At 44.0% G+C, this 21880-nt stretch overlaps 1 protein-coding gene across 1 annotated transcript; it reads left to right on the top strand.

Moving 5' to 3' along the window:
- The first annotated feature begins 260 nt into the window (after positions 1 to 260).
- LOC132836132 (gastrula zinc finger protein XlCGF57.1-like) lies at positions 261 to 19902 on the top strand. The gene is made up of 2 exons (XM_060855444.1): positions 261 to 2010; positions 18893 to 19902. The coding sequence occupies exons 1-2, from the start codon at positions 916 to 918 to the stop codon at positions 19808 to 19810; spliced, it is 2013 nt and encodes a 670-aa protein (XP_060711427.1). The 5' UTR covers positions 261 to 915; the 3' UTR covers positions 19811 to 19902.
- Positions 19903 to 21880: the final 1978 nt, after the last annotated feature.

Raw genomic sequence — 21880 nt, 5'->3', positions numbered from 1 at the left:
CGGGGGAGGGGCGGGAGAGTGCAGATTAATGGCGTTTTGTTTACCCAGACCGCCCTGCGCTGAAGAAAACCCCCTATCAGTGACTACGGTAGCCCAGTGCGCAAAGTAGAAGCAGTCTGTGCTCTGAGCATGCTCAGTGTCAGTCATGGAGACAGCACGAGGAGGAGTGGACGGTCGGGTGTCACGACGAGATTGAGGAAGGCTAAGCATGGAAACCGCGGCACTGAGGCCTGGTAACATTATCAATTCCTGGAGGAAGCCTGAGGCTCCGAATGGGAATCTCTAGGCGTGTTTACTCAGCGGGTGGGCCCTCTGACCGCCATCTTGTGAGTGGGTGCCAGTGATGCGGGGCACGGTCTCCCGAAGTGGTCCCAGGTTACCTAGGCAACTGTTAGCTCGCCATCTTGGTGAGGGAATGACCCCGCCAACCGGCGGCCATTTTGTTGAGGATGTCAGGTCTTTGGGGAAATAGTGAATGGGAATCGTTAGGTATGTCTTTTGTGATTTTTTTCAATCCTGCATTTACAGACTGGAAAATGTAGTCGAACACCACAAGAAGATGTTACAGTCATCCCATTCAGCAGGACCTGACTATGATTGGATTTTGAATATGAAAGGAGAAATGTCTGATGCTTTGCATGTGGGGAAATATTTCATACCTGAGGATGATTTAGCAAAACACTGAAACTATCACACACCCCAGAATGAGAATGTTCTGGTGCAAAGGTTGTGAAAAGAGCGCTAACCAGTTAACGTGGTCTGACTGAGTGCACTGACTATGGAGAGAGCTTTAATGAATTACACAGCCTGAAAAAAATCACAACATTCACAGTGTGGAGAAAATATCAGTGTTGTGTCCTTAAAAAAAGCTTCAACTGATCGTTCAATCTGGGGAGATGCAAGAACACACAGAGCATGGAGAAACGATGGAAATGTGAGGACTGCAGTAAAGGATTTGATTATCCATCTCTGCTGGAAATTCATCGACGCAGTCATACAGGTGAGAGACCATTCATCTGTTCCGTGTGTGGGAAGGGATTTACTAAATCATCCAGCCTTATGTACCACCAGCGAATTCACACTCAGGAGAAGCCATTCAGCTGCACTTACTGTGGAAAACAATTCAGGCAGTCATGCAACCTCACTGCACACCAGCGAATTCATACTGAGGAAAGGCCATTCAGCTGCACTCACTGTGGAAAAAAGTTCAGGCAGTCTTCAAATCTCACTGCGCACCAACTAATTCACACTGGCGAGAAGTCATTCATCTGCTCTGTGTGTGGGAAGGGATTTGCTCAGTCATCAGGACTTTGGTCCCACCAGCGAATTCACACTGGGAATAAGTTATTCAGTGACATTTCCACTACAAGGAGGTTGAAGTCTTCAACTGGCCTCACGTCACAAGATGATCCTAGAGAGAAGCCATTTATCTGCTCTGTGTGTGGAAAGGGATTTAGTCAGTCAGGCAGCCTCCTGCTACACCAGCGAATTCACACTGAGGAGAGGCCATTCAGCTGCACTCAGTGTGGGAAGAGGTTTAAGCATTCAAACACCCTCACTGCACACCAGCGAATTCATACTGGGGAGAAGCCATTCACTTGCTCCAAATGTGGAAAGGGATTTGCTCAGTCATCCAACCTGGTAGTGCACCAACGAATTCACGCTGAAGAAAAGCCATTAAACTGCACTCACTGTGGAAAGAGTTTCAGGTCTTCTTCCAATCTCATTGCACATCAGCGCACTCATACAGGGGAGAGAAGGTTCATCTGTTCTGTGTGTGGGAAGGGATTCACTCAGTCAGCCAGCCTCATATTACACCAGCGAATTCACAGTGGGGAAATGCCATTCAGCTGCACTCAGTGTGGAAAGCAGTTCAGACATTCATCCACCCTCAGTGCACACCAACGAGTTCATTCTGGGGAGAAGCCATTCATTTGCTCCGTGTGTGGGAAAGGATTCACACATTCATCTGGCCTTTGGTCTCACAAGCGAGTTCACACGGGGGAGAGGCAATTCAGCTGCATTGCGTGTGGAAAAAGGTTCAGATCTGCATCTGATTTGAATGTGCACAAGCGAGTTCACACTGGGGAGAGGCCATTCACCTGTTCTACTTGTGGGAAGGGATTTACTCTGTCATCCAATCTGCTGACACATCAGAGAATTCATAAGCGTCAACAGAGTTTGAATTCACCTGTTAATCACGTTCAAGATTTATAGTTGAAATAGTTTTTGATGATGTCTCTGTTGATGTTAACAATCTTGATAAGTGTATCTGTTCTGATTTTTGGGGCTGCAGTGTCCCTTTTAAAGGAACTTGATTACAATACACTTATCAACTTTTACTTTAAACTTCTATTGATCTATGGTGCAAACTCTCCAACACAGTATCTGAGACGTTCCACTGATGAACATTTCCAATTAGACAGTGTTGACCCATACTTGGTGACAGTTCTTACAGACTTGCACAGAGCAGCATTTTGAAATTATATTGTTTCATGTACCTTGACAATTTAGTGAGACATTTTACAGAAAAATAAAAGCTTCATCGATCAAGATCATGAGTGATGAACCTTGCAAGTTTCTGAATTCAGTCATTTTCGACACAGCAGCAGCAGCAGTGTTTGGTAAAAGTAGGACCCACAACAAAGAATGGTCTGTGTCCTGTTCGGTAGACGTGACTTGTCATTGAAGCACAAAGCAAAACTGACCTGAAGCACAACATCAACCCGATATGCTAGAACGTTGCATCACCTGAAAGTCACCAGAATGACTGTGTGAAGTATGGAGAGCTACTGTGCAAAGAGCATGTCAAGGAATCCAAACTGCCTGTAACAGTGGAAATCCACATGCTGCATTTGGGGTCAAGTGGAGCTACAAGGTTGTCTCCCTGAAATTGGTAGTTACTTAAATTCTTACCGACAGATGTAAGTATCCCAGTGGAATGTACGCAACTTTGAGTTGTACCCCTCTGAGATTGCACATTTCCCAGTTTTGTTTGGCATTTTCAGCAGCTTCCTGTCATCATTGACAAGGAACCCTCATTGCTTGGTTTAGAAACAGCCCTTGATTACACAGCAAGCAGAGAGGTCCCTGGCAAGGATGTAACCATAGCTGAATTGCTTAAGCACAAAAGTCTGATCTATTTCTGCACATTCACAACCATCTATTCTCTGGGAAAGTGCAACACCCCGAAAAACCCTGTCTATTCAAGATGGAGGGAAGCTGATAACATGAACGTGTAGGTCACTTAACATGATCTCTGTCATGGGGAAGCCATTAGAAGTAATCATTAAAGAAACTACAGTTGTGCACTTGGGATCATAAAATCCAGCATGGAAGCAGGCCATTTGACCCATTGAGGCTCACCAATTCACCAAAGAGTATCCCATCCAGACACCATTTTGCATGGTTAATCCACCTAGCCTGCATACTGAAGGTGGATTGGCCACGCTAAATCGCCCAATGTGCACATCTGTGGAATGTGGGAGGCAACTGCAGCACCCGGAGGAAATGCACAAAGACACAGAGAATGTTCAAACTGCATATAGACATCTGAGGGCGGAATTGAACCCGGTTCCCTGACGCTGTGAAGCTGCAGTGCTAGCCACCGTGCCACCACTTAGAAAGCAAAAATCAGGAAGATCCAGCAGACTTCATGAAAAGAAAATCATATTTGATTAATTTATTGGAGTTTTTGAAGGAGTAATTACCATGCCATCGATAGAAGGGTATGTGTCCATGTACTTAGATTTCAAGAAGGTATTTGGTGATGTGCTATATTGACGGTTATAGCAGAAAGAAGAAAGTGAGGACTGCAGATGCTGGAGATCAGAGCTGAAAATGTGTTGCTGGAAAAGCGCAGCAGGTCAGGCAGCATCCAAGGAGCAGGAGAGTTGACATTTCGGGCTTGAGCCCTTCTTCAGACATTCATCCACCCTCAGTGCACACCGAGTTCACACTGGGGAGAAGCCATTCATTTGCTCCGTATGTAGGAAAGGATTCACACATTCATCTGGCCTTTGGTCTCACAGATGAATAAAGTGAAATATAATTATTGAGTGAAAACAAACCTTTAGGAGTGGATTCCAAAATACATGTTAATTAGGGTGGCACAGTGGCTCAGTGGTTAGCACTGCTGCCTCACAGTGCCAGGGACCCAGGTTCGATTCTTGCCTCGGGTGACTGTGTGGAGTTTGCATGTTCTCCCCGTGTCTGTGTGGGTTTCCTCCAGGTCCTCTGTTTTCCTCCCACAATCTAAAGATGTGAGGGTCAGGTGAATTGTTTGTGCTAAATTGTCCGTGGCGCTCAGTGATGTGTAAGTCAAGTGCATTAGATTAAATTAGATTCCCTACAGTGTGGAAACAGGCCCTTTGGTCCAACAAGTCCACACCGACCCTCCGAAGAGCAATGCACCCAGACCCTAACTAATGCACCTAACACTACGGGCAACTTAGCACGGCTAATTCACCAAACCTGCACATCTTTGGACTGTGGGAGGAAACCGGAGCACCTGGAGGAAACCCGCGCAGACACGGGGTGGGGGTGGAGTGGGGGGGGGGGGGGAAGGCGGTGGTGGAATGTGCAAACTCCCCACAGTTGCCCGAGGTCTGGGGTAAATGTAGAGTAGTAGGGGAATGGGTCTGGTTGCGTTACTCTTTGGAGGTGGGTAGGGGCCTGTTGGGCTGAAGGGCCTGTTTCCATGCTGTAGGAATTCTATGATTCAAAGGCACCAAGATGTTTGATTCCAGAAGTTATGCTTTAGCTTAAAGTGTCATCTGTATCTCTCAAACTGGAAAACTCCAGGCTGTCCAATTCTTTCTTTTTAGCTCTGTGGAGGCCAAAGCTTTTGTATTCCTGTAAAAGTGAGCTTTCTTAATTTCATTCTTTTTGACAGACATTTGGAAAATTCCCTGAAGCAAAAACAAAAGAGAAAAAAGCGCAAAACAAAAGTATTAAATAGAATTGGTACAATAAATGATTAACATGTACGTTGGTTCTTCTTTGGTCTGAAAGTGAAGCTAGGTCACACAGTTGTCTGCTTTTATGAAAGTTTAATTGCATACAAGCAGAATAGTTCAGTTGAATTGAATTTATTGTCATGTGTACCGAGGCACAGTGAAAAGCTTTGTCTTGCAAGCAATATAGGCAGATCACAGAGTTAAATAGCATAGATAAGCAAATCATCGGTAAACAGCGGCAAAAACAAAAACACAGGTACAGAGGAATGTTAAGAGTTTGTGAGTCCATTCAATATTCTAACAACAGTAGTGTAGAAACGGTTACAAAACCGGCTGGTGTGTGTGTTCAGGCTTCTGTACCTTCTCCCCAATGGTAGAGGTTGTAGAAAAACATTGCCAGGGTGGGATGGAGCTTTGAGAATACTGGCGGCCTTTCCTTGACAATGTGCCTGATAGATGGATTCTATAGATGGGAGGTTGGCCTTTGTGATATTCCGGGATGAGTTCTCTGTAACTGTCTCCGATCTTGAATGGTACAGTTGCTATACCAGGTAGTGATACATCCAGACAGAACGCTCTAGATGGTGCACCTATAAACGTTGGTGAGGGTATTCGCCGTCATGTCAAATTTCCTCAGCTGCCTGAGGAAGAAGAGACGTTGTTGGGCCTTTGTAACCAGTGCGTCCACATGAAGAGTCCAAGAAAGCCTGTTGTGGATGACCACTTCCAGGAGCTTGACACTTTCCACTCGTTCCACCTCTGTGCTGTTAAGGGGTGTGTGTGTGTGTGTGTGTGTGTGTGTGTGTGTGTGTGTGTGTGTGTGTGTGTGTGTGGCATGAGTAACATCCTGCCTGAAAGTCAGTAGTGAGTTCCTTGGTTTTGCCGACATTGAGAGCTAGGTTGTTCCCCTGAAAGGTTGTGATGATTTGAACTAAATACATGAAATAAAATTAAAATGTAGTGCAATAGTAATGAGTAAAATAAAATGAAGGTTCACTTTTACATTTCACTTTCACTTTTTACATCAACCTCCCTCGATGAAAAAGTTAAAAAGGGTGGAGTTTGGTGCAAACTTTAACATCAAGGCTGAAACTTACCGTTGGGAATCAAACATTTTGAAACTCTACATGCATTTTGTAACTCATACTTGGAGTTATTCTTATTCAGTTAATTTTTTTTTAAGATTAGATTACTTACAGTATGGAAACAGGCCCTTCGGCCCAACAAGTCCACACCGACCCCGCCGAAGCGCAACCCACCCAGACCCATTCCCCTACATTTACCCCTTCACCTAACACTACAGGCAATTTAGCATGGCCAATCCACCCTAACCTGCACATTTTTGGACTGTGGGAGGAAACCCACGCAGACACGGGGAGAATGTGCAAACTTCACACAGAGAGTTGCCTGAGGCGGGAATTGAACCCGGGTCTCTGGCGCTGTGAGGCAGCAGTGCTAACTGCTGTGCCACCGTGCCACCCATAATATAACGGTTCACTTGCCCCATCACAGACACCGACAGTATTTTAGATTAAATTATCAGCTGTAGACTTCTCTTGTAGATGATATGAGAAGATCAATCCCACTATTGATCTGTTAGCTGCTTTAAAATTTGGCTTTATTTGATTTGTTATTTTTCTTGCCAAAGTGTTGAGAACAGGAGACACGAGTGTTATTTCCAAAGTGATTGCAAGTCCTGTCTCTGATCTACACACGCCATATTACATCAATAATAGATCAGCCATTAAAGTTCCTTCAGCACTCCTAAATGAGAAGGAATGAGTTAATGGCATATTCCACTTATAGAAGATGGAGAATATTATACCAACAAGTGGGAATTGGAATGATTCAGTTTGAGTATACTTTGATGGGATAGATCAATGTGAAAAGGTTCCTCATTGTAGGCGGATGGAGAAGGTGAAGTTGCGTGGGGTCCAGGGTGTACTAGCTAGATGGATAGAGAACTGGCTGGGCAGCAGGAGACAGACAGTAGTAGTGGAAGGGAGTTCCTCAAAATGGAGAACTATGACCATTGGTGTTCACAGGGATCCGTGTTGTTTGTGATATACATAAGCGATCTGGAGGAAGGTATAGGTGGTCTGATTAGCAAGTTTGCAGATGATTGGTGGAGTAGCAGTCAGAGAATGCAGCTGAAGAAAGATAGATTGGAGAGTTGGGCATAGAAATGTCAGCGTTCAATCAGAGCAAATGCAAGGTGTTGCATTTTGGAAGATCCAATTCAAGAGTGAACTATACAATAAATGGAAAAGTCCTGGGGAAAATTGATGTACAGAGAGATCTGGCTGTTCAGGTCCATTGTACCCTGAAGTTGGCAACGCAGGTCAATATGGTCAAGAAGGTATACAGCATGCTTTCCTTCATCGGACGGGGTATCGAGTACAAGAGTTGGCAGGTCATGTAACAGTTGTATAGGACATTAGTTCAGCCACATTTGGAATGCTGTGTACAGTTCTGGTCGCCACATTACCAAAGGGATGTGGATGCTTTGGAAATGATGCAGAGGGAGCTCACCAGGATGTTACTTGGTATGGAGGGTGCTAGTTTTGAAGAGAGATTGAGTAGTTTAGGATTATTTTCTTTAGAAAGACAGAGGTTGAGGGGGTGACCTGATTGAGGTTTACAGAATCATGAGAGGTATAGACAGGGTGGTTAGGAAGAAGCTTTTTCCCAGAGTGTGGGACTCAGTCACTAGGGGTCACGAGTTCATGGTGAGACAGGAAAGTTTTGAGAGAGATATATGTGGAAAGTTCTTTACACAGAGGGTGATGGGTGCCTGGAACACTTTGCCAGCGGAGGTGGTAGAGGTGGGCACGACAGCGTCATTTAAAATGTATCTAGACAGATACATGGATGGGTAGGGAGTAGAGGGATACAGATCCTTTGAAAATAGGCAACAGGTTTAGATAGAGGATCTGGATCAGCGTGGGCTTGGAGGGCCGAAGGGCCTGTTCCTATGCTGTAATTTTCTATTATCTTCATTCTTTGATATCGCTGTCTGTTCTCAGAAAAGTTAGGAAAGCATTGATCTGATGAGTAAATTGATATCTATTTTTGTATCCTGGCCTCTCAACTTGTTGGGAAAACCAAATTTGATTGGCCACTATTCAAGATATCAGATCCATACAGGAGGAGATTAGCACGTATCTCCAGACAGACACCCTCTTGATCTTTTGTTATGATCACCTGAAAAACCAAGAGTGACTTGTGAGAGATGCATAACTGGCATGATGTTGAGATGCCAATGTGAACTTGCAGATAATTAACATGGGAAAATATCTGGTTAACCTGCAAAGAAAAATAGGTCCTAGACATGTTTCATATTGACGACAGAACAGCACTGATTGATTCATATAGATCAAAGATTCAGATAACATTTTGAATCATCAAGGCATTGACACATACTCCACAGGGAAACTGGCATTAAACTGATCAGGAGTGAATTAAACACTCCCATTTCTGTCAGAACGAGTAAAATTAAAGAGGGACGTCAAATCTAGATTGTGAAAATTTCCATGAGGTGGTTGCAGGTGAACAGAGAACTTGAGAATCTTTAAGTTCCACATGTGAGCTTCGTTTAAACCGTTTATACTTATGACATGATCTAGAATTGTGTGAGATGATATGCAGGTACGGAGGATGAATCAAAATTGGTAGTTATCATGTTGGAGATGTCTTGACATTTATTCTTGGAAGCAACTCAAGGGTTTCTGTTACTGATTCTAATCATGCTGGTAAGTTATCTGCAGTATGTGATCTGGAACTTCGGAAAACAAGCTCATAGTTTAAAAACAGCTGGGTTAGTCAGAAATCAGTTGCAAGAAGTCAATAAGTATATTCCAAGTTTTGAAGACATGACATACCCATTTTGAAAGTACAAAGGGATCTGGGAGTGCTAGTCGAGGATTCTCTAAAGGTGAACGTGCAGGTTGAGTCCGTGATTAAGAAAGCGAATACAATGTTGTCATTTGGTTAGGCCCCATTTGGAGTACTGTGTCCAGTTTTGGTCCCCACACCTCAGGAAGGACATACTGGCACTGGAACGTGTCCAGCGGAGATTCACACGGATGATCCCTGGAATGGTTGGTCTAAAATACGAGGAACGGCTGAGGATCCTGGGATTGTATTCATTGGAGTTTAGAAGATTAAGGGGAGATTTAATAGAAACTTACAAGATAATACATGGCTTGGAAAGGGTGGACGCTAGGAAATTGTTTCTGTTAGGCGAGGAGACTAGGACCCGTGGACACAGCCTTAAAATTAGAGGGGGTCAATTCAGAACAGAAATGCGGAGACATTTCTTCAGCCAGAGAGTGGTGGGCCTGTGGAATTCATTGCTGCAGAGTGCAGTGGAGGCCGGGACGCTAAATGTCTTCAAGGCAGGGATTGATAGATTCTTGATGTCTCGAGGAATTAAGGGCTACGGGGAGAATGCTGGTAAGTGGAGTTGAAATGCCCATCAGCCATGATTGAATGGCGGAGTGGACTCGATGGGCCAAATGGCCTTACTTCCACTCCTATGTCTTATGGTCCTTTGAAACATTAACTGTTTCTCTCTCCACAGATGCTGTTAGCCTACTGAGGTTTTCCAGCATTCTGTGTTTGTTTCAGTATCACAGTATTTTGCTTTAAAAGGATATTTCCTTTTCCATGTTGAGGGATTTGTAAGAAGTTGCTATCTAATGCGGAAGCAGAATCTGAAAAGATCAATTGAATATTACAGGAATAGCTCCCTCTGTCACTTGTGAAGAAGGTTTCTTGCATTGACAAACTTTGATGGTGTATGTATGTTACCTTCCAAGGAAGTGTCCCTCACTCACACCCTGCCGTAAGACAAATTTTATAGGGTGAGGGATCTAGCATAAGTTAAACAGGACGTCCCAGCAAACAATAAGACCGGGTGCTCCAGTTTCCTCCCACAGTCCAAAAACGTGCGGGTTAGGTGAATTAGCCATGCTAAATTCCCTGTAGTGTTAGGTGAAGGGGTAAATGTAGAGGAATAGGTCTGGGTGGGTCGCTCTTCGGAGGGACAGTGTGGACTTGTTGGGCCGAAGGGCCTGTTTCCACGCTGTAAGTAATCTAATCTAATCTATGTAATCTAAAATGACTCCATGGACTTCTGAGGGGAAAAGGAGGGATTGACTCTTGTGAATGATTCTCAGAAGGCTCCCAAAAATAAACTAAATCAACAGGAAAGAGGGAAAATTTGCACAGGAAAGGGCCTTGCACTGGAGATCAGCTTTGTCCTTTGCACAGTGGTTAGCACTGCTGCCTCACAGCGCCAGAGACCCGGGTTCAATTCCCACCTCAGGCAACTGTCTGTATGGAGTTTGCACATTCTCCCCGTGTCTGCGGGGGTTTCCTCCCACAGTCCAAAGATGTGCAGATTTGGTGAATTGGCCATGCTAAATCACCCGTAGTGTTAAGTGAAGGGGTAAATGTAGGGGAAATGGGTCTGGGTGGGTTGCTCTTCGGAGGGTCGGTGTGGACTGGTTGGGTCGAAGGGCCTGTTTCCACACTGTAGGGAATCTAATCTTCTATACATCGAAAGCAGGTCATTCCAAGGTGGCCACCACTTCCAGCCACGGAGATCAGCATCCACCTGATCTGGGATCAGGAGACTATTCTGGTGAGACTGCTGCTTCCAGTCCCAGGGATCACTGCCCTCTTACTTGTCCCCATACATTTGTCGATCTGGAATCAATAAACCATTTTTACCCATTGTGGGTCATATGTCTTTTCTGCTTGTTAATAAACTGCTTTAAAATCTTTAAGTAATCTGTGATTCCCAGACTGAAGTTTTATATTTGCACACTCGTGGAGAGGTATCAGTGAACTTAATCTATTGTATAATTTAAGGTGTTTGTTTACAGCATTAAATAATTGCGACAATGCAGAAGAAGGTCATTTGATCTATTATGGATACACTGGCTTTTCGAGCTTTCAACTTGTTCCAGGATTTTGACCCAGCGACACCGAAGGAATGGCAGCATGAGTCCAGCTTAGGTTGCTGGGAACGGGAACTTGCAAGTGGTGGTGTTGTTGTGTAGCTACTATTGTCCTCCAAACAATAAGTCGCTGTGGTTTCGAAAGTGCTGCCTCAGGACACTTAGTGAATTTCTGCAGTGCATTCTGTAGATGGTACACATTGCAGCTAGTCAGTGTCAATGATGGAGGGATTGAATGATTGGAGATGTGGCACCACACAAGGGAGATTGCTTTGATCTGGATGGTATCAAGTTTCTTGAGTACTGCTGAAGCTGCACTCATCCAGGAAGGTGAGGAGGGGAGGGGTGGTATTCTATCACACTTCTGATTTGTGCTGGTAGGTGGTGGACACACATTTGGAAGTCAGGAAGTGAGTTATTCACTGCCGGATTCCTGGCCTTTGACCTGCTCCTGTAGCCACAGTATTCATATTGAGAGTCCTGTTCAGTTTCCGGTTAAAATGTAGATACTGGGGTACTTAGTAATGGTAATACCATTGAATGTGGTTAGAATCTTATTGGTAATGATTATTGCCTGACACATTTATGGCACAAATATCATGTGCTACCTGTCTGCCACCATGGCTGCAGTAATTGTCCTTATTGTAGTTAGAGAAAGTTCTGACAGGATGGCATAGGTTAATAAGCTATCAGTCTTGGGAACAGAAAACTGACTTGAAAGGCTTGTTGTAAGCAATATGAGGACATATGTAGAATTAGAATTGGGAGGACGAATACTATAGTGTATGAGGTTGATGTAGGGAATGCTGTTCTGATAAACAACACCCCTACAGGCTAAATCCTCTCATAGCAGCACAGGACAGAAGGAAGTGGAAGCGATGTTTCAAGACATCATCAAGCCAAGTCCGAGCATATGGAGTTCGCCAGTCATGTTGGTTCCGAAGACTGATGAAAAGATGGCTTCATTTCTTTTCTCTCTTCTAAATCTTAATGGCATTATTGTGAGATAATGGGCATTATCTATTATGCCTAGGTATTTAATGTGAAGTTATACCTTTCGTACTGATTCTGCATACATATATAACATTGGACCGTGCTGGTCTTAGCTCCACATTTTTTATTAAATCCATGGTCATGCATCTGCAATAACATTTTTATGACCTGCAACATATACAATTTGTAAATTAAAAGTCTGTAACATAAGACCACAACAAAATAGTTTCATACTTCTGTCTTTAAATCGTTCCAAAAAAGGTGAGAGCGTTATGGTCTGTGTACACAACCATCTCTGAAACCCTCTCTGTCCTTGATCTGTACTCACCAACTTTAAGGGCATTTAAATGGTCCTTGGGGATAAACCTATAGATGATAATGGAATAGTGTAGGTCAGTTGGGCTTCAGATTGGATTCATAGGTTGGCGCAACATCGAGGGCTGAAGGGCCTGTTCTGCGCTGTATATGTTCTCTGAAACATTGTTTGTAACAAATGGTATAAAGCCAGTACCAAACTCAATAACTTTTTTTTCGATGGTGGAGCATTTTCTCTGGTGGATGTTGAGTTTCTTTGAAAAATAACCAAGTGGCCTTTCAATTCTGCCATCATCCTTCTGCATCAATACAGCTCCAATCTTTACATCGCTGGCGTCAATCTCGACTTTAAAGGGGTTTAGGAAACTTGGTGTGGCTAAAACTGGTGCAGAAGTTAACACAGCTTTTAAATGCTCAAATGCCTCCTGGCATTGTTCTGTCCACCGAAAATTTGTGTTCTTCTTTCGCAAAGCTGTCAGCGGTGCTACCATGCTTCTTAAGTTTGGTACAAAACTTCTGGTAGAACCCACTCAATTCCAAAAACAAATGTTAATTGGTTCATTGTTGGAGTTAGATAAATAAATTGTTACTTGTTAATTTTAGAGTGGGTGAAAGGATTCCATTTTATTTAACCACTCGTTTACAACAGATTAAGGATAAGAGATAGGTTATACCACATTTCACACTTGTTTCACTAGATTATGAGACAAAGCAATCTTTTCTGAGTGCTTCAGTTTTATTTATCAAAGGTATGTCGACTGCTGCTTTGTAACCGTTGTACTGGAGGGGGTGCAGAGAAGCTTCACCAGTATATAACCCAAGATGAAAAGTCTTTGTTACGAGGAGAGACGAGATAGACTGTGTTTCTTTTCCTTGGAACAGAGGAAGCTGAAGGGGGCATCCAGTTGAGACACACAAAGTTACAAGAAGCATAGACAGAGTAGAGCGTGAGAATGTTTTCCCCATGGCAGATGTGTCTAAGATCAGAAAGCATATTTTTAAGGTGAGGAGCAAGTGGTTTAAAGGAGATCTGAGGGAAAACAGTCACGCACAGGTTGATAGAACTATGGAACATGCTACCTGAGAGGGTGGTGGAGGTAGGTAATTCGACAACATTTAAGAAGCATCTGGATGAGTACTTAAAATGTCAGGACACAGTAGACTGTGGACCAATTGCAGGTAAATGGGATTAGTCTATTTTGGTGTTTGTTGGTGGGATGAAGGGCCTGTTTCTATGTAGTATGACTCACTGTTTCCAGGCAGCGCATTCCAGATTCTAATTGAGTCATAGAGATGTATAGAAATGGAAACAGAACCTGAGGTCCAACTTGTCCATGCTGACCAGATATCCTAACCTAATCTAGTCCCATTTGCCAGCACTTAGCCCATATCCCACTAAACTCTTCCTATTCATATATGCATCCAGAGGCCTTTTAAATGCTCTAATTGTACCAGCCTCCATTACTTCGACACCGACACAATATTCCAAGTGTGGTTTCACCCGCAAAACCTCATGGCTTTTAAACTCGACCCCCCTATTAATGCAAGCCAAAACACCATATGCTTTTCTAACAACCCTATCCACTTGGGTGGCAACTTTGAGGGATCTATGCACTTGAACACCAAGATCCCTCTGTTCCTCCTCACTGCCAAGAATCCTGTCTTTAATCCTATATTCAGCATTCAAGTTCAACCTTCCAAAAATGCATCACTTCGCATTTATCCAGGTTGAACTCTATCTGCCATTTCTCAGCCCAGCTCTGCATCCTGTCTATGTTGTGCTGCAGCCTACAATAGCCCTCGATACTATCAACAGCACCTCCAGCCTTTGTGTCATCGGCAAATAACCCACCCCTCAACCTTCTCATCGAAGTCATTTATAAAAACTACAAAGAGCAGAGGCCCAAGAACAGAGCCCTGCGGGACACCACTGACCTCCAGGCAGAATACGTTCCATCTACAACCACTCTTTGCCTTCTGTTAGCCAACCAATTCTGAATCCAGACAACCAAATCTCCGTGTGTCCCATACCTCCTGACTTTATGAATGAGCCTACCATTGGGAACCTTATCAAATGCCTTGCTGAAGTCCATATACACCACATCCACTGCTCAACCTTCATCAACCTGTCTCGTCACCTCTTAAAAGAACTCAATAAGATTTGTGAGGCATGACTTGCCCTTCACAAAGCCATGCTGACTGCCTTTAATCAGGGTATGCTTTTCCGAATAGTCATACATCCTATCCCTCAGAATTCTTTCCAAAACCTTGCTGACCACAGACGTAGGACTGACTGGTCTGTAATTGCCAGGGATTTCCCTATTCCCCTATTTGAAAAGAGGAACATTCACCTCCCTCCAATCCTCTGGTACAACTCCCTTGGAGAGTGAGGAAGCAAAGGTCTTTGTCAGCGGCTTAGCAACCTCCTTTCTTGCTTCCCAGAGCAACCTAAGATAAATCTGGTCTGGCCTGGAGACTAATCAATCTTAATCTTTGCCAAAATTTCCAGCACATCAACTTCATCAATCTTGATCTGTTCGAGGTGGTTTTGCAGTTCCTCAAAGTTCCCATTCACAACAAGGTCCCTTTCCTTAGTGAAAACCAAGGCAAAAAAACTCAGTTAGGGCCTCCTGTATCTGCTCAGATTCCCCGCACAAGTTTCCTATGCTATCCCTGATCGGCCCTACCTTCTCCCTGATCGTTCTCTTATTCCACACATATGAGTAAAATGCCTTTGGTTCACCCTAATCCTTCTTGCCAAGCATTTTTCGTGTCCCCTCCTGGCTCACCTCAATCCATTTCTGAGCTCCTTTCTAGTAAGCCTGTACTCCTCTAAATAATTAAAATCTATTAACAATAGAAATTTCTGGAAAAACTCAGCAGAAACTGTGGAGAGAAATTAGAGTTAACGTTTTGAGTCTGGTGACCCTTCCTCTGAGCTGATCAAAACTGATTGTAGCTAAGAAAACGTTGGTTTTTATGCAGAAGGAAGGGTAGGGGGAAAAGGAATAAACAATAGGCAGAGATAGAGCCCAAAGTAAAGGAAGATCAGTTGGACAGATAAGTGAGTGGATAATGATCACCCTAGAAGAATGAATAACTACAAATTAGGACAATGAGTAGCTAACAATAGGCTGTGTGTGGTAGCAGACCATGTTGGCAAGACAGGACACCAACTTACGGAATGTTTCAGAGGTCATTTCCAGGACAAATGCACCAATCAACCTCACTGCCCTCTTACTGAACACTTAATTCACACTACTACTCTGTCAAGAACATGGAAGTCCTGGGCCTTCTCCACTGCCAAATTCAAGCTGCCAGACGCCTGGAAGAAGAACACATCATCTTCCACCTTGGGACCCTCCAACCACATGGGATCAATGTCGATTTCACCAGTTTCATCATTTCCCCTCTCCCCACCTTATCCCAGACCCAACCCTCCACTAAGCACCGCCCTATTGAACTGTCCTACCTGTCCATCTTCTTTTCCACCTCTCTGCTCATTCCTTCACTCCAACCTGCCACCATCACCCATACCTTTATCTACTTATCAAATTCCTAGCTACCTTAACCCCAGTCCGAACCCCTTCCATTTATCTCTCAGCTCCCTCCCCACATTCCTGATGAAGAGCTTATGCTTGAAACGTCTACTCTCCTGCTCCTCAGATGCTACCCAACCGGTTGCCATTTTCCAATGTCACACCTTTTGACTCTGACATGTGATAACAAGGCCTGATGTGTGGGGTCGGGGTAAGGATATGGGAGAAGGTGCCTCAAACCCTAAATTTCTTTGACTCAATCTTGATATCTAGTCCCATTTGTCAGCATTTGGCCCATATCCCTCTAAACTCTTCCTATTAATATACCCATCCAGATGTCTTTTTCAAATGTTGTAATTGTACCAGACTTCATCACTTCTTCTGGCAGCTAATTCCATATACGCACCACCCTCTACCTGAAACTCAGCAGATTGGACAGTATTTGTGGAGAGAGAGCAGACTCCATTGCGTTGAAAACATATTCCCCTTCGTCCCTCTGTCTTGGTCACATTGATTTGCTGTCAGCACATCCGACCCATTTTCTGCTATTCACACTGTCTTTTAACACCTATTCTGCATTTAGCTACCATCATTTACCTTTGTTTGTGGGCATCTTCACCACTTGTCCTGCTTGTTTCTCCTATCCGTTTGTTAAAAACCTAAAAAACACCATTTTTCAGCACCTTTCAGTTCCGAAGTCATATTGGACTTGAAACGTTAACTCTGTTTCGTTGTCCGCAGATGCTACCAGACCCGAGTTTCTCCAGCTCTTTCTGTTTTTAATACTTGCCGTGCCTGCCCTGTCATTCCTTTAAGTCAGCTCTTGAATTGTTTGTAACGAGCACGTTACACCATGTTCCCACATTTCAGTAATTGAAATGTTACGCAGTATGTGGAACCACTTAACAGACACTCCAATTTTTCGGAGAAAGTAAGGACTTCAGATGCTGGAGATCAGAGTCAAAAAGTATGGTGCTGGAAAAGCAGAGCAGGTCAGGCAGCATCCGACGAGCAGAAGAGACGACGTTTCGAGCATAAGCTCTTCATCAGGACTTTCTGATGAAGGGCTTATCCTCCACTTTTTATGCTGATAAAATGTTACTTTCTAATTTTATGATTCGATTCTCCGACTCCTGTTCCTACTCCATAACTAAAAAAAATTAAATAACGACAAAAAAAACAGAACCGCTAATGGCGAAGGTAGTACCCAGCAGCCTCCGTGGTGGTGAATACGCCGTATTCACACAATGGGAGAGCGGTGCGCAGTCGCAGTACCTAAGCATGCGCAGAATGGGCAATAGCGATGGTTCTTTGTTTCTCGGATCCGCAAACGGTAAGAATACGGCAGGGTGGAAGGAGCAATGAATCCAGTGGGCAGTCGGGCGTGATTCGTAAATGTGTTTTGTAAGTCTCCATCTAACCCCGATAAGGAATTTCTTTCCCCCTTTCCTGTGGTGCATCGAAATGTGCCGCAGCTCCCAGGTTGACGGCCGCCATCTTTATTAGGGGCATTGAGGGCTGGGCCACTGCCATCTTTGTAGGGGGGCGATGTTCTCAATGACTGGGGAGCATCAGCTCAGAACAAGAGCTCGGACTGGCTTAGTTGCCTGTCAAGCTGACGAAGTGTCTGATTGGTGAGGCAGCGCTGCGGTACACAAGGAAGGGAAAGGACGCAAATCCTGCACCCCAGTTCGCTCTAGCCATGGTAGGTCCTGCTCCATGTATCCAAAGATCTGCAACTCACATGAACAGCGACGGCGAGTAAACCTCTTCCGCAGGGTATTTGCAGAGGATTTGACGACAGGAAACTCAAACCGCCCAGCACATCGAAATTAAGTGGCACTGTATTCATCACAACTTGGGTATTATCCACCTTTGAGTGTAAACATCGACTTCCTAGTCGTAAGCACTCACACCATCTAACCTCTTCCTCACGTCCCTCTGTGGAATTCTGTCCTATTTATGATCAGGTAATGGGAAGAACATTCCTCATTTGCTTTATACTGAACAGTCAAAGTTGAACACACCATTCAAATGTCCGCCAAATCTTCTTTTCTCCAACCTGACAAGTTCTTGCCAATAACATTCTTCATCCCTTGAACCATGAACATTGGTGGTGATGGTGTGAACCTGTTATTGAAAACTCATAAACAAAAACACACGTTGCTGGAAAAGCTCAGCAGGTTTGGCAGTATCTGTGAAGTGAAATCAGAGTTAAGGTTTTGGGTCCAGATACCCTTCCTCAGAACCCTCAGAATGTTAACTCTAATTTCACGTCACAGATACTGAGCTTTTCCAGCAACTTCTGTTTTTGTTTCCAATTTACAGCATCCGCAGTTCTTTTATTGAAAACTCACGTTACGGTGAAATATTTTGCCTGATTGTGAATAGTGTAATTAAGTCTCGTGCAGATACCGGGGAGAGTCAGTGGTCAGGGAGTGGAGTTCATAGTGGGGACTGAAAACAATGGCTTAATTCTTTCCAATATTTCTGTTCCTACTGTATGGATGTCACACTGATCTGTACAATGTGTAACATTGTGATAAATCTCGTGATGATAGAGTTAACATAAACCTTCTGCCTTCGTCTTTCTAGGAGGTTGAGAGCTTGGCTTATAAAAGCCCTCTTATTCATCTTCAGCTTTTCCCAATTATCTCTGACTCTTTCTGTCTCCATCCATTGATGCAAAAGTCTTCTGTGAGTCCAGACCAAGTGACAGGGTTTCTTGCTTGAAGGACATTCGTGAATCAATGATTTACTTACAATAGTTGTCCCAATCTTTATGTGTTACATTTTCTAGTTGTGGTTTCAATATTTAATCAGCTCAATTTAACAATTTTTTGTGGGCTTATCTCTTATTATCTTTTTCCTGTTTTCAATCAATTTCACAGGACATCAGAAGAGGATAATTTGCAATTAGGAATTTCAAACTGAACGTCACAATGGGATTTGATAAGAGTCTTCTATTTTCTGGTAACCTGAAAATCAATGCATTTTGAACATGGAAGGAAAACGTACCATTTGCACTGGGGAGAAACTGTACATGTGTTCTGTGTGTGGACGAGACTTCAGCCGATCATCTGGTTTATTCAGACACAAATGCAGTCAGACTGGGGAGAACCCGTGGAAATGTGAGGACTGTGGGAAGGGATTCAATTACCCATCTGACCTGGAGACACATCAGCGCAGTCACACTGGGGAGAAACCGTTCACCTGTCCTCAGTGTGGGAAGGCCTTCACTCAGTCATCCACCCTCCTCAAACATCAGCGTGATCACAATGGCCACAGGCCATTCACCTGTCCTGAGTGTGGGAAGGGATTCACTCAGTTTTCCAACTTCTTGGGTCATCAGAGAACTCACACTGGGGAGAGGCCATTTAGCTGCGCAGAGTGTGGGAAGGGGTTCACTCAGTCATCCCATCTGATGGCACACCAGCGAGTTCACACTGGGAACAGACCTTTCACCTGCTCCGAATGTGGGAAGGGAAGCTCTCAGTTATCAGATCTGCTGAAACACCAGCGGGTTCACACTGGTGAGAGACCATTCACCTGCTCGGAGTGTGGAAAGGGATTCACTCAGTCATCGCACTTGCTGAAACACCAGCGAGTTCACAGTGATGAAAGACCATTTGAATGCCTGCATTGTGGGAAGCGTTTTAAAAGTTCTGTGGAACTGGTGTCTCATCAACGCGTTCACAGTGATGAGAGACCTTTTAAATGCCGAGACTGTGGGAAGTGCTTTAAAACTTCTGGGGAACTGGTAACCCATCAACGCGTTCACACTGACGAGAGGCCGTTCAGATGCTCTCACTGCGGCACTGGGTTCAGGAAATCATCTCAACTCACTGTACACCAGCGAATTCACACTGGGGAGAGGCCGCTCAGCTGCTCCAACTGTGGGAAGAGATTTAACCATTTGTCCAATCTACTAAAACACAAGCGTATTCACACTGGGGAAAAGCCATTCACCTGCTCTGAATGTGGGAAAAGATTCACTCAGTCTTCCCATTTATTGAGGCATAAGCGAGTTCACAAGTAACTACCGTGATTGGGTTTGGCTGTTAGTCACATCTGACCCATGTTAATTGGGGTGTATTTCTGTGGATGTTTAACAGTTCCAGCTGTTCATGTTCTGGATAAAGTGAAATAAATTAGTTTTGTGTGAAACATATAACTGTTTTGTCTTTTTTAATATCTCTGATACTAGTCATTTATTGTTGAAGGACTCTCCCTCTCCCCCTACATCCTCACTTCCACCAATAAGAGCCTCTTTGTTACCAAGGATGAGAGAATCTGATCAGCTGCCTTTGTCCCTTCCCTCCCCTCCACGAGCACTGAGTCAAACTCTCTGAAGTTCCTTTTCATCCAAGTCCTGATCTTGCATCTTTCTTTAGTTTCTGTCTGTCTCCTGTCTTGACGAGTCCTGTCCTGTCAGAGCTCAGCTTGTTCATGAGACCAGTTGGTCTTATTCCCACTAAACTTCCACCATCAGGTTTTCCGTGTTTACAGATAATTTTCATTGTCCTATCTGTATTATTTCTGTCCTCTCTCCTTTGGATCCAATGTCATCAACTGTCCTCAGAAATATAACCCTGAAACCTACCTTCACTCTCCCATCTCCAGCCTTCCCTTCCTTTCCTTGGACTTGATAGTCCCCAAGGATCTATCTTTGGCCTCTCCTATTTCTCTCTTTTGGGCAGCACAGTGGCTCAGTGGTTAGCACTGCTGCTTCACAGCACCAGGGGCCTGCGTTCAATTCCGGCCTTGGGTGACTATCTGTGTGGAGTTTGCACATTCTCCCCATGTCTGTGTGGGTTTCCTCTGGGTGTTTCAGTTTCCTCCCACAATCCAAAGATGTGCAGGTCAGGTGAATTGGCCGTGCTAAATTGCCCATAGTGTTAGGGGTAAATTTAGGGGAATGGGTGGGTTACTCTTTTGAGGTTCGGTGTGGACTTGTTGGACCAAATGGCCTGTTTCCACACTGTAGGGAATCTAATCTAATGTCTACAAGCCGGCATCAACGAAAAGCACTACACAGTTTTCACGTGAAGATCAAAACCACTTGGCTCTACCCCTCTCAATTCCTCTCCTGTTATTAAATTATCAGACCGTTCAACCCACATCTGCGACCAATGAGCAGAAATTTCCTCTGACTGAAAACCAGGAAGACCAAGCCATTGTCTTTGGTTGCCATTGCAAATTGTATTTCCCAACTACTGAATCCATCCCTTTCCCTTGGGACTGTTTGAGGTTGGACAACATTCAGTACTGGTGCCATGTTTGAGCCCACAATGTACTGTACTCCTGTATTTTAATACATGTGAGTATAAAACCTAATTCTCATTTAAGATGAGTTTCTGAACATTTATCCACATTATCATTAACACCATAAGAAATAGGAAAGAAGCAGGCCATTCAGCACATTGAGATTTACCAGAACATTGCTGGAAATGGAGGGTTTGAGTTATAAGTATAGGTTGGGACCTTTTTCACTGGAGCATGGGAGATTGAGGGGTGACTATAGAAGTTTATAAAATCACAAGGGGTATAGGTAAGGTGGATAGCTGGTGTCTTTTCCCTAGGATGTGGCATTTCAAAACTAGGGGGCATATCTTTAAGGTGAGATGAGAAGCTTTAGAGAAGATATGGGCAATTTTTTTACACAGAGAGTGATTCACATGTGGAATGAACTTGCAAAGAAAGTGGTGGTTGCGGGTACAGCTCGAACATTTAAAAGATATCTGAATAAGTACAGGAATAAGAAATGTTGGAGGGATATGAATCAAGTGCAGGCAGGTGGGACTAGTTTAGTTTGGGATTATGATTGGCATGGACTGGTTGGACCGAAGAGTCTGTTTCCATGCTGTATGATTCTGGGAGTCTGCTCTGCTATTCAATTAGATCACATCTGATCAGATAATCCTCAACTTCACTTTCCTGTCTTTACCCCATTAGTTTTGATTTCCTTATTGATTTAAAAACTGCCTATCTCAGCCTTAATGAGTGAGCCTCTACAGCCCTCTGCAGTAAAATATTCTACAAACTCATGAGTCTGAGAGAAAAAACCTCCTCATCTCTGTTTCAAACAGCTGACTTATTCAGAGATTAT

This window comes from Hemiscyllium ocellatum, chromosome 46 (assembly GCF_020745735.1).
Source record: "Hemiscyllium ocellatum isolate sHemOce1 chromosome 46, sHemOce1.pat.X.cur, whole genome shotgun sequence".
Taxonomy (NCBI): domain Eukaryota; kingdom Metazoa; phylum Chordata; class Chondrichthyes; order Orectolobiformes; family Hemiscylliidae; genus Hemiscyllium; species Hemiscyllium ocellatum.
This window is presented reverse-complemented; position numbering and strand designations above follow the sequence as displayed.